The sequence below is a fragment of the Macaca nemestrina genome, chromosome 5 (genome assembly GCF_043159975.1).
Source record: "Macaca nemestrina isolate mMacNem1 chromosome 5, mMacNem.hap1, whole genome shotgun sequence".
NCBI classification, from domain to species: domain Eukaryota; kingdom Metazoa; phylum Chordata; class Mammalia; order Primates; family Cercopithecidae; genus Macaca; species Macaca nemestrina.
Window position 1 is genome coordinate 183,679,448 of NC_092129.1, and position 12,414 is coordinate 183,691,861.

At 42.5% G+C, this 12,414-nt stretch overlaps 1 protein-coding gene across 9 annotated transcripts in view; it reads left to right on the top strand.

The window, feature by feature from the left end:
* Positions 1-12,414, top strand: part of LOC105464801 (exocyst complex component 2) — a 204,567-nt gene that overhangs the window by 117,640 nt on the left and 74,513 nt on the right. For all 9 annotated transcript variants that reach the window (XM_071097736.1, XM_071097742.1, XM_071097743.1 and 6 more), the window contains exons 12-13: positions 1,534-1,659; positions 5,755-5,879. In XM_071097736.1, coding sequence (XP_070953837.1) covers positions 1,534-1,659; positions 5,755-5,879 — 251 coding nt within the window. The remainder of the gene's footprint in view (positions 1-1,533; positions 1,660-5,754; positions 5,880-12,414) is intronic.

The window sequence follows — 12,414 nt, forward strand, 5'->3', positions numbered from 1 at the left end:
TTATTTTCTGCCTCTACCACCAGAATGTAAACATCTTGAGAGCAGGGCCTTAGATATTATTCATCACTTTATCCCCGGGCCTGCAGTTCCTCGCATGTGGGAGGGCGCTCAGTAAATACCTGTTAAATGTTACTGAATAGTTCGCATTATCAGAGGCACAAAAATACTACTTTAATTTGTAAATATGTTTTATATTAGCCCCTGAAAACAAATCCATAGGCTTTTAATATTCTATTCAGTTATAAAATAAAAAATATATTTTTTAGTGTCAGTCACTTACTACATGTGGCGGGAGTTATTTGTGGAAGGTCCAGTGACTGTGGGGAACATGGAGATACATTTACTTCTCATCCCTGAGAAAACAGCAGTCTTTGGTGGAGACAGGCAATACGTAGCTGTTAATGAACTGCAGACGGTAGAATGTGAAGTCAATTAAATTATATACATTCTCACTGCTGTCACAGGGCAGAAAATATAGGTAGCACTTTAGGTAGATGAGTAAGAGGTGACCTTGACCTTGTGTAATAGCTGTATTTCAAGTGGTGTCTTTCAGGATGTGGGTTTAAATGGATGAAGAGGAAAAAAATGAGTGAGGCCCTTCCAATAGAGAGGATAGCAAATAAGGCAGGAAAATGTAAGGTGCATTTTTGTAGGGAGAATATTTAAGTATTTAAGTGTCCTGTGCACACTACTGTAAATACTCTGTGAATGCACATTGAATTCAGTTTATTTTAAAGCTCTTTGAATACTCAGCTAAAGAGCTTAGAGTGGTGTTGTAGACTAACAAGGTAAATTTTACCACTTCAAGCCAATGTCCTTACTAACTGGTTTGGCAACATGGAATTCTATTCCTAATGGCTTTTGTGATCCATTTTAGAAAAATTGTTTCCTAATTCTCAGCCTAATTTGGATTGGAAAACATTGGGGTAGACTTTATCCTGCGGTTTTCTGGAAGACCTCTGAGAAGAGAATCAAAAAAGCAGTATTTGAGTGTGAGACAATAAAGACAATTTCTTGATAGCAGTAGAATGTTCTGGCTTCTGGAATACGAAGTGTGAGGTGAAGAGGATCCACACTAGATGACTGGCGTCAAGAATAGCAATAGGGAGTGAAATCACATGTGTCCAAGAAACAAATAGTGGGATTTGGGGATTTAAATGTAAAGTGTGGCATTAAGGGAGAAGTCAGGGGAGATTTATGCTACAAAAATGTGTAAGTCAGCTACATTTAAAGGAACAGAAGAGTCCGAACTCCATTACTTTCTTTCCTAGTGCCAAAAGTTGTTTTGCAAAATATGATTTTTTCCTGCTACTTTTTGTGTTTATAGCTTTATCCTCCCACCACCACCCAGTTTTGCCGAACCGAGAATTATTTTTTAAATCTATTTAGAGAAAATAGTTTTTAATTTTATTTAATAACTGCTTTATTTAAGAGTGGAGCAATTGAGCAAGAAATAGCCTCAGAGAAGCAGTCCATTAAATCAACTAAGCAAGAATACATAGAGCCTACAGAAATCTCTGCTTTCTTCCCCAGCTAACCCAGGCCTGCACAGCCCCATGCTGGATCTCGATAATGACACACGTCCCTCAATGTTGGGCCATCTCAGTCAGACAGCGTCCCTGAAGAGAGGCAGCAGCTTTCAGTCTGGTCGAGACGACAGTAAGTATCTCCCTCTACTGCCACTGGGTCCTTTAAATTTGTACTCGTGTAATTTCAAACATTCATCTCTTGGAGAATTCCCCAATTTGTGTTGTTACCAGTGCTAAGTATTATCAGCCATCATCTCTTTTGCTTGTTATAGTAACTACCAGTAATTTAATAATTAAAGTATATACTGCATTTAAAGAAATGCTACTTGATTTTTAAGTCATTGGGTGCAGGTCAGTGTTTATTAAACATATTTAGTTCAAGTCTAATTTTACTCTTTCTGTGGTTGAATTTTTTTAAAATGCCACAGAAAAAAATTCTGTGAGAACTGCATTAAGATGGAATTTGCAACAAAAGTAGTATCAGCATACCGTTTTTGATGAAATTTAAACTTTGGTTTGGAAAGAGGGATTGGCTGTTAATTAACCATAAAATAATTGTTAATAATTTTTCCTAAGATGAAGCATCTAGAATTTTAAGTATGTTTCATTTCTGAACTTTCTGGAGTGGATATTTACCGTTTCCCTATTTGAGATACAACATGATTGACTTTCAGGCATTCATGCACCCAATCAGAGCCACTAGTCAGGAGCCGGTTGTGATCTCAATAACAGATACGAGAAACCTAAATACACTAACAGAAATATCTTACATTATATTAAATTCAGATACCTCTAAAGTTGTTTAAAATGTCTTATTCTTACAAGCATTGCAGTAGGGAATTTTTCTAAGGTTTTATTAATATAAATGAATGTTCATCATAAGAGCACCTTAAAGTTGGATGATTTATTTGTACTAAATGAAAGGCTTCCATAACTGTTGGTATTCCTTCTTCTTGTCTGATTCTCGTTCCTCTCCCAGCTCACCGAACGTTAGAATAAACAATGTTAGATCAGAACTGTTTGCTCCTACATTCTGTGGGACAGCGGCTAACATTACATAACGTTCAATGTAATTGCATAGAGGAGCTGAGATCTTTTGAAACGTTATTCTTGGGAAAGATACCATATAAGAATCCATTTGCTGCAATATTAAGTTGTGTTAGCCTGTTTGTGTTGCTGTAAAGGAACACTGAGGCTGGGTAGGAACACTGAGGCTGGGTAGTTGTAAAGAAAAGAGGGTTATTGGCTCACAGTTCTGCAGGCTGTATAAGAAGCATTGCACTGGCATCTGCTATGGGAGGCCTCAGGAAGCTTCCAGTCATGGCAGAAGGCAAAAGGGGAGCCAGCTTGTCACATGGCAGGAGAGGGAGCGAGGGAGAGGATGGAGACACCAGGCCCTTTTAACCCGTTTCCCATTTAGGGAAAAAGGTGCAGCTCACTGCTGATGCTCACTTAATTTCACATAAACACACTCTGTGAGGCTGAAGCAAATCTCGCTGATTTTCAATGTGAAAACAAAATATAAAAACTGTTCTTGGAATTATTTCTCAACAGAACGCGTCTCTAATCCTGATGTAACAGAAATCTATATGGCATTCCATTAGGATTAGAGACAAGAGTGTTCTCAGGGCACACGGGAAATGGGTGAAACAACTAGATCTCCTGTGAACTAACAGAGCGAGAACTCACTCATTATTGCGAGGATAGCAAGCTATTCATGAGGGACCCGCCCCCATGACCCTCCTCCAACATTGGGGATCACATTTCAACATGAGATTTGGTGGAGACAAACATCCAAATCAGTCAAAGGCAAATCTTTCAGTGCTTCCATTTTTAGATTTTCTTGTCCTATTTTTCACCTTGTCATTGGACCCTTGACACAGCCGGCCATGGCCTCGCCCTGTGTCTTGCCACCTGCCATCTGGAAAACAGGCGTTACCAAGTACTGTTGGGAAGAAGAGACCGTAACTGCTGTCTCCAGATGAAACTCGTTCACCTCAGATTACCATCGTGCTGTATTCAATTGGTTAATTGACTGTTCCGTTGGATCCTGAGCTGTGAAGGCACAGCCTGCCTAGTTCAGCATTCAGGAGCCTGCCTTGTTCAGAGTGAGTTTTGATCTTGAGTGGAGCCACATGATAAGCACACGGTTCATCCTCAGTAAATATTGTCTGAATAAACAAATAAAAGTTTACAGTGTGCCCTTAAGTAAAGAACCATTACTTTCACACCTGTGAAAATGAATTTAAAACTTTTTCCTGCAACTCTTAGCATAGACAAAGGGCTAATATGCCTAATAAATAAATAAGAGGCTCTAGAGCCTACACAGAGGAAGCGTTATCGGTCCTTACACGTGTGAGCAGACACTCCGCCTCACAGTAGTAAGAAGAAAGGGAGTGTAACACTGCAATGAGATATGAGGTTGGCAAAAACTCTGAGTGCTTATCATTTTGTTTTGGGTTTTCTATGTTGTTTGTTCATTGATGAGGCCCCTACTTGCACACGTCACACTGGTGGAAGTATACTTAACCCCTTTAGGGGGCAGTTCAGTAATATCTATCAAAATTACAACTCCAGGTGCTCTTCGTCCCAGCAGTTCTTGTTCTGGAAGTTTTCTACGCTTACACTTGAGCATGTGCTAAATGATGTAGGTATACAGTTATTGGTTGAAACATTAATTTTAATTGCAAAAGACCAAAGACAGTCTTGTCCATTGGAAGGGAACTTGTTAAATTATGATACCTCCAAAATGTGAAAGGCAGTGTAACTGTGGGGAGAAAAAGAGGAAGCCTTTGCCTTATGTTTGAATACAGAAGAACTCCAGGATCCATCTCGCTAAATGGAAAAAGCCAAGCTTCAAAAGAGTGTGTTTGGCATGCTTTCATTTGTGTAAAAACCAAAAACGTGTAAAGAACAGTTGGGAGGGGGAATAACACAATTATACTTGCTTGTGTAGATAAAAAGCATTTCAGAAAGAGTCATAAGTAACTAGTGACAGTGGTTTCTTCTGGCTGGGAACTAGGCATGTGGGAGTGGTGGGGCAGGAGGTAGACTTTTCACTGTGTACCTTTCAAGTGTTATTTTCTAACCATTATTACCTGATCAAATAACTATTTAAATTATTAAATCATTAATAAAATAATTACATAAATTAATAAATATATTAATAATTTATAAGTATATAAAGTAATAAATATACATAAATTTTATTAAGATAGTTTATAAAATTTGCCCCTCCTTCACTGGACTAACAACAGCAAATCCTTTTGCTTGAGGGTATTTGGAAAGGAAGCTAGCAGTTAGCCTGGCCAAGGGAATAAAAGTTCTCGTGGGAGTCCACCTGCCCCTGAAGCTGCTGAGTAGGAGTTAGAGCCAGATCCGCGGCATCGCTGTGCAGTGGACTGGACAGGGTGGACTCTGCAGTGCCCCTGCCGTGGCCACCGAGTGGAGTGCGGGGCAGGAGGCAGCTGGGAGGGAGCAGGGCGAAGGCATGGCCCTGGGGGTAAAAAGAAAGAGGGGAAACAGAGGAGATGGGTAGTGGGTCCTGAATTTCTACACTTGCTTTATTCCCATGAACCTATTCTTCCCAAGAAGTCTAAGCCCTCATTTCCCAGTTACAACAATAGCTGTGTTAAATGATGTGTAGCCAAAGAGGTTTCAACGTTTCTAGTTTTTCTTAAATTTCTTGATTATAGGCGGGGTTATTTAGTGTGTGATTGCACTTGAATGTTTCTTTGTGACGACTGGATGCCTCCCTGCATTCTCACTTCTAGGGTGTATGATGGCATTTCTCACAGGCTGATATTAGCTGGAATTTCACAATTGACTGCAGAGCAGCCCCTGCCTTTGCCGTTGGAAGGCATGACTTTTTGAAGAGACATATACTATCCAGAGGACAAGGCTGACAAGTCAAAGCCACCTCCTCTCGGTAGCCCTCCCAGTCCTGAGGCTATGGCCACGTGGTCCCTTGCCCTGGCCTGCTGGTCAGCCGTGATGGGGAGGGGCTCTTCCTTGCCAGAGGGCAAGGAGGAAAGCGGGAGTGTCTGGTGACGAGCGTATCGCTGCCAGTGTCAGCCAAGTGGGCTGCGAGCTTCCACGCAGACTCAGGCTATTCCTAGTGCATGTTTGAGTTTTGGCGGGGGGTGGAGGGGGTGCACCAATATGCTCAAAGATGTTTTCTTGATTCAAAAGTATAATCATAGTATTTTATTCTTTTCCTCCTTAGCGTGGAGATACAAAACTCCCCACAGGGTGGCCTTTGTTGAAAAATTGACCAAACTCGTCTTGAGCCAGTTGCCTAACTTCTGGAAGCTCTGGATCTCCTACGTTAACGGAAGCCTCTTCAGTGAGGTGTGTATACGGACCCGATCAGAGGTGGAGCTGAGCCACTGTGCATTTCTGGTCTTAAAAATGTTAGATTTAAGTGATTTTTTAAAATGTAGAGGCCCAACATCTCTAGCCATCGTCATAGTTTAAGATTAAAGTGTTACAAAGCCCTGTCACTTAGTAGCTATATGACCTTGAACAAGTCACTTTTCCTCATGTGCAAAAAGAGAATAGTCTGGGCATCTGTCTCAAAAGGTGGTTGTAGGGATTAAATGAGATAGGCAATTACAGAAAAAAGAAAGCTTGAACTCTTCAGGGACTCTGAATTGAGATAATGCCAGTCAGGCCCCATTCTGGGTGATGTGCGGTAGACTGTGAACAAATGATGAAACGAGGATAACACCTTGGCAGCCTGCACCCAGAACAAAGTAATCCATAGAATGTGTAATTTCCTTTGGAAAGAATGTGAAGATTCTGCAATCTAGCCCCGCTGTTACCAGCTTACAGAAGTTTTTATAAGCCCGTCCATCTTCTGCAGTCACACATTTATTAATGCTTTAGTATCTTCATATGACTGGTAGCAGAGAAGGACATAAAGGAATGTCTCTGAGTGTTATGTGTGGCACGTGCAAGTCAGTCACTTTCTAACCTCACCTCAAGTGCGCCCTGAAAGGCCTCCAGCTCCTGGACGTAGATTCTAGCGCCCTTTGCCCCAGGCTGCCAAGGGCACCGCACCTGGGGGACTGAGAAGACAGGTGTTTCGTGTCTGTGGGAGAACTCTGCACGCCAGGAGCTCTGGGGGAGATGGGGCTTCTGAGGGTAACGGCTACTTTCTGCTTCTTTTTGACTTGGCAGCACACAAAGTGGACATGGACAAAGGCTAAAACTGTTCTTGTTTTTTTGCATAAAGGCGCAGGCTTTGTGGTTTAAGACCTCTCCTCCTTGGCGGAAAGTGGCTAAGTGTTGGAGCACCTCAGGTGTCTCTGGAGTCTCATTTGACCATGAACATAAATTCGTGCTGTTAAGAAAATAGAGATGTGCTCTGGAACTTTTTTCTTTGTATATTTGAACTCCAAGTGCCTACTACCCCTGTTGTAAACCCACTGTATTCCTGCCGCCTTCTTTATATGAGTGGTTGGTTTGCCAACCTATAAAATTTACTATGTGCGTAAAAAGAGAAATGTGTAATGCGTGAATACACACTCCTTAGTGCAGAAAAACCAATCTGGTAAGCACAACTTATCAATGCATTTTTTTCTTTAGTTTCAGTAACCGGTTACTTTATAAGTGAACATTCAAATATTAAAGCACTACGCAACTTTCTTTTTTTTGTTAGTTATGCATGAACTCTATTGAAAAGTTAACTATGCAGAGGAAGTTCTTCCATGAAACAAATGTCAGGTTTCACAGGTCTACATACATGAGAGTTGCTTATTGCTGGCTTAGGAAGATAATACTTTAATTTCAGTTTTGTCCTGATACGTTTTTCCAGTACTCTGCTTTTGTGTGTGCCACCATCAGTTTGTGCCTCTGTGAATGTCCGCTGGGTGAGCTGTGGGGCTCACCGTGCCGAGGTCGAGCATCGGGTCCCTTGCCATCTGCACAGTGGCAGTAGTGGCACCGCAGGCACCGGCTTCCTCTCCTTGTCTGCTCTGTTCCTAAACCAAATTGCTCATATGGGCAGGAAAGATTAGATGCTTCCCTGTCATGCCTTTGGACAGATGGCATTCATAGGTTTTCGCATAGAACACTAGGAGCATAATGGAAGCATCCAATGTCTATCACCTTAGGCAAATTACTTCTCTGCACCTACTTCCATAGGGCTGGTTTGAGAATTCAGTGAGTTAGCATAAGTGAAGTGCTTATAATAATGTCTGGCAGATAAGTAAGAGTTTGCTCTTATTATTTGGAATAAAATTTTTTCCAGTATTTCCACTATTTGAGATCTCATCGGCCTGGCACACAATAGGTGTTCAGTGAACAGAATTTTGTAACATTAGAAAATAGTAGACTGATGAACTGCTGGAGTAGAATTGAATAATGTCAAGATGAATCAACTCATCTAAAGAATTAGTCTTTTAGGGCTGGGCGCTGTGACTCACGCCTGTAATCCCAACACTTTGGGAGGCCGAGGTGGGCAGATCACAAGATCAGGAGATTGAAACCATCCTGGCTAACACGGTGAAACCCCGTCTCTACTAAAAATACAAAAAACTAGCCGGGCGAGGTGGCGGGCGCCTGTAGTCCCAGCTACTCGGGAGGCTGAGGCAGGAGAATGGCCTAAACCCGGGAGGCGGAGCTTGCAGTGAGCTGAGATCGCGCCACTGCGCTCCAGCCTGGGCGACAGAGCGAGACTCCGTCTCAAAAAAAAAAAAAAAACCAAAAAAAAAGGATCAGTCTTTTAGGACATGGATTTTAAACCCTAGTGTTTATTTCCAGCAGTGTTTTTCCCTCGTTCGCTTCAGTTCCTGCAGGTGGCCCACCACACATGGACAGTAGTTGCCTTCCCTGCAGTTTTTTTGAGTCATAAGATTCCTAAGAATTTTTGATCTAGGATATTTTAGTGAAAAGGGAGTATGTTTTGCTTTCTTACAGATGATACCTAATTATATAGCTAACATATGAATGAAATATTTGGTTGTAGATGAAAAATAAATTATCTGCTTCAGGACTCATGCACAACATTAATGTTGACATGAAAAAATGACTCTTGGTTGGTTGTGCTGAATTGGATATGCCTATAATATTTCTACCTATGTTTATAAACGTAAAGCGTATAGCAGTAATTATTAATTACACGTAATGTGCTCTGCAGATGTGGGCATGTCTGAAACCGTGTGCTCTCTTCTGAAGAGCTGGAGGAAAGAGCAGAGGAGCTGGGGACACTTGCTCCCCTTGCCAGTCTACAAGTGAAACCCAGATGCTGGGTTAAATTCTGGGAAGAGTTCTGGGGCTTTTGAGAGCTATTTAATCTCACACAAGAAAGCATGATAGTTTTTAAACACAATTTACTTGAATTTTCTTATTTTTCTTGTGATAAAATTATCGTGTTGTATTAAGAGCCCATCCGTTAAAAATTCAGATGAAGTTTCCAACAGTTTAAAAAATAGTCAGTTCTTCAAGCCAGTGAAGGCCATGTGAAGTAACAAATGTGAATCAAAACAGTGAAATCCATCCGTTGCTCTCACCACAAAGTAGTTTTGGTCTGTGTGTGCAGGAAAGAGTTAAGGTTTCTAGTTAACGAAATGGTTAATAGTAGGTTAAGATCTCACCTTTAGATATATTTTAAATATAGTGTATTTTTAGATAAAAATCTTTAAAAACAGCCAAATAATTGTTAAATATTAAGAGTCAACATTTTAAAAAGTTACATAACTCAATAATATGCAAATTAAAATGCCTACATATTCCAAAATTAGATTTTCTTTTAAAAATAGGGCAAACTTTACATAATCCATTGTGTTGGAGATATTCAACTCTTTATTAAATTAAAACAGTAAGTAACAACTGAAAGGGGTCTGCCACACAACTAGCCCCCCCCCCACTTTTCATATATTTGGAGACAAGTCCTTGAATTTTACAGAATTACTGTCCAGTAGATTTCATCATGAACACTTGTTTGTTGGGCACAATTGTTGTGGCAAAATTTAGCCTTAATTTTTATATATTTTTTAACAACAGATTTTCACTCTTTTCTTTGATTTAAAAGTGTGTAATAGAACAAATGACTATGAAATAATCTTCCCATTGCACAGTCTTACTATGTACAAAGTTTGGTATCAGGTGCTGTGGAGGATACAAGCAGAGGAAATGCCCTTTGACAGACACTCGCAGTTTTATACTGGCCTGTGCCTCCCTCCGCAGCACCGTGGAGCCGGTCCGCGTGAGTCAGGGGCCCCAGGGCCACAGAACCAATAGGGTGCGTATGCTGTACCTGCACTCACACACACACATACGCGAAGAGGTCTATTGTAAGGGGTTGGCACATGTCATTACAAAGACTGACAAGCCCCAAGGGTCTGCAGGATGCACTGCCCAGCTGGATGGCCAATGCTGTCAGTTCCAGTTTGAATGCCAGCTGGCTCAAGACCTAAGGAGAGCGCATGTTTCAGTTCAGCTGTGAAGGCACGTAAAGCCCAGTGTCTCAGCTTGAAGGCAGTCAGACAGGAGGAGTGCCTCTGACTCGTGGGAGGATCAGCTCTTTTGTGCTGTTCAGGCCTTCAACTGATTGAGTGAGGCCCACCCACATCCAGGAGAGGTTCTGCTGTGCACAGTGCATTGATGTGCGTGTTAATCTATCCAGAAACAACTCACAGACACACCCAGAGTAATGTGTCACCAAATGTCTAGCACCCTGTGGTCCAGCCAAGATGACACAAAATTAATCTTCACAAGGTCCTTGACAAAGATTTAGCTCCTGACATTCCAGCAGGTGCTGGGCTCCACAGCAGTGTCTGAATTCAACAAGCAAAGCAGTCCTCCTAACCCCCGACCTCCACACAAAGCTCTCCAGTCTCTGCTCATCCAATTTCCCAACATCTTCACCTCCGGGAGAAGAACTGGGCGTGTTAGGTTTTTCAGGAGCGTGTCATAGGGTCACTCCTGGCACATCTGCCTCCCAGGGCCACTCTCATGTGGAGACCCAGTGTATTCGGGGCATTTACACTTTCTTAAGTGTATTCAAGTAGGTCTTGGAGAACCTTAACCCTAGGCAATCATTTATTCACCAGGGACCAGGTACTGAGACATACATGCATGCATGCATCCACACATTATATACACATGCACACACATGCATGCACACACACAACAGACAACGCGTCATGTACACATGTTTACATGTATGTAAACGTAATATAACACGTATGTAAACGTAATATAACACGTGTGTAAATGCATGCATGTACACTCAATATGTAGACATACACATACATTTACACACATACGTATCTACAATATGAATAAAACAGTCACCAAAATAAGCATGACCTTTCCTCTTCTAGCGACAGAACCCAAATAATTTTTTTAAATTATTATTTTAAAAATTCTGGTAACAGTTATAAAAGAAACAAATAGGGTTGTAAGACAGAATATCAGCAATGGAATGGAGGTCAGGGAAGGCAATATCCCTGGAGGTGATATTGAAACTGACATGTGGCACAAGAGAAGGACACAACCACACAGAGGACGGCAGGGCAGCAGGTCCCAGGCAGCGAGAAGGATGCCTGCAGCACCAGGAGGGCAGCTCAGCATATCAGAAAAGGAAGGAAGCCCCGACGGACAGAAGCATCCTGAGCAGCGGGAGGGCTGGCAGGGACGGGCCTAGCTGGCGGCGGCTTCATCCCAGGCCATGGGGCGGAGAACAGACCAGCTTTCCAGTTTTAAAAAACCCACTTTGGTTGTGTGTTCACAGTGAATTGGTGGGGACAAATGTGGGGGAAACCACTGAGGTCATCCGGGCAGGAAACAGTGGTGGTTTTGATGAAGGTTTTGTCAGTGGAGGTGGAGAGGAGTTGGTAGGTTTGGTTGCTTTTGGGAAGTGGTGGTCAGATGAGGGAGAGGAGAGCACAGATTCTGACATTGCTCCCAGTGGGCTTGAGTGAGCAGGAGTGCCGTTTGCCAAGCCAGAAAGACCTAAGGAAGAGCATGCTTGGAGGAAGCTTCAGATTTCCATTGGTAATGTGGTCGACTGAGATTCCTGGGAGTTACTCAGTATTCACATCTGGGTCACACAGGAGATATTTGGGCTGGAGACAGGCGTTTGGAAGGCATTCGGTAGAAATGATATTTGAAGCCATGGGAACAAACTAGACAGTCTAGACAGAAAAGATAAAAAGCACCCACGCCTAAGACCTAAGAAGCTGCAACGTGCAGAAGAGAAGCCAGGTGTCCCCTCAGCGAGCAGGGCGTTCATTCGCTCTGTGTCCACACCCTGTACCACCCGCCATGTTCTGACTCCGGTCGTCACACTGGGCATACAGAAACCAGCTGAACAGACGTTCAGAGCCACTGGTGTTAGCCCGGCAGGTGCACGTTGGGTGGGAGTCCCTCTGGGCACACCTCCTTCCTCACTGCAGCACCCAGGGCAGGAGGTTCTCCCTCAGGCAGCCTGTCTCAGCCACCAGGGCCCACCTGCTGCGCTCTCAGCGTGGCTCTGCTCACCTGGGCCACCGCAACCTCCTGCTGGCTGGTCATGCTCCACACTGGCCCTTCATTCCTTCTTCTTAATGTGGGCCTCACAGCACTCCCCTGCTTAAAGCACCTCAGCTCCTTCTGATTTGTCTTAAAAATAAAGAAAAATCAATGTATAAGTTAAGCCCTGGGGTACAAAGAATTGTGTTATTGACCAATGAACTCAGGAGTTAGCTTTCTGAATGATTATTGAGATGAATTGCAGGTTTAGTTTTTATACATACCTTTAATTCTTTCAAGACAAAAATGTATTTCTACAAAGAAAAAAATGATAAAAGCTGCATAGTTTAATATAAAATTTAAAAATGGAAACTAGAGTTTGAAGGATGTTTGCCTGTGTCTGTGCTGCCCAGTTTTTTGTCAGGTG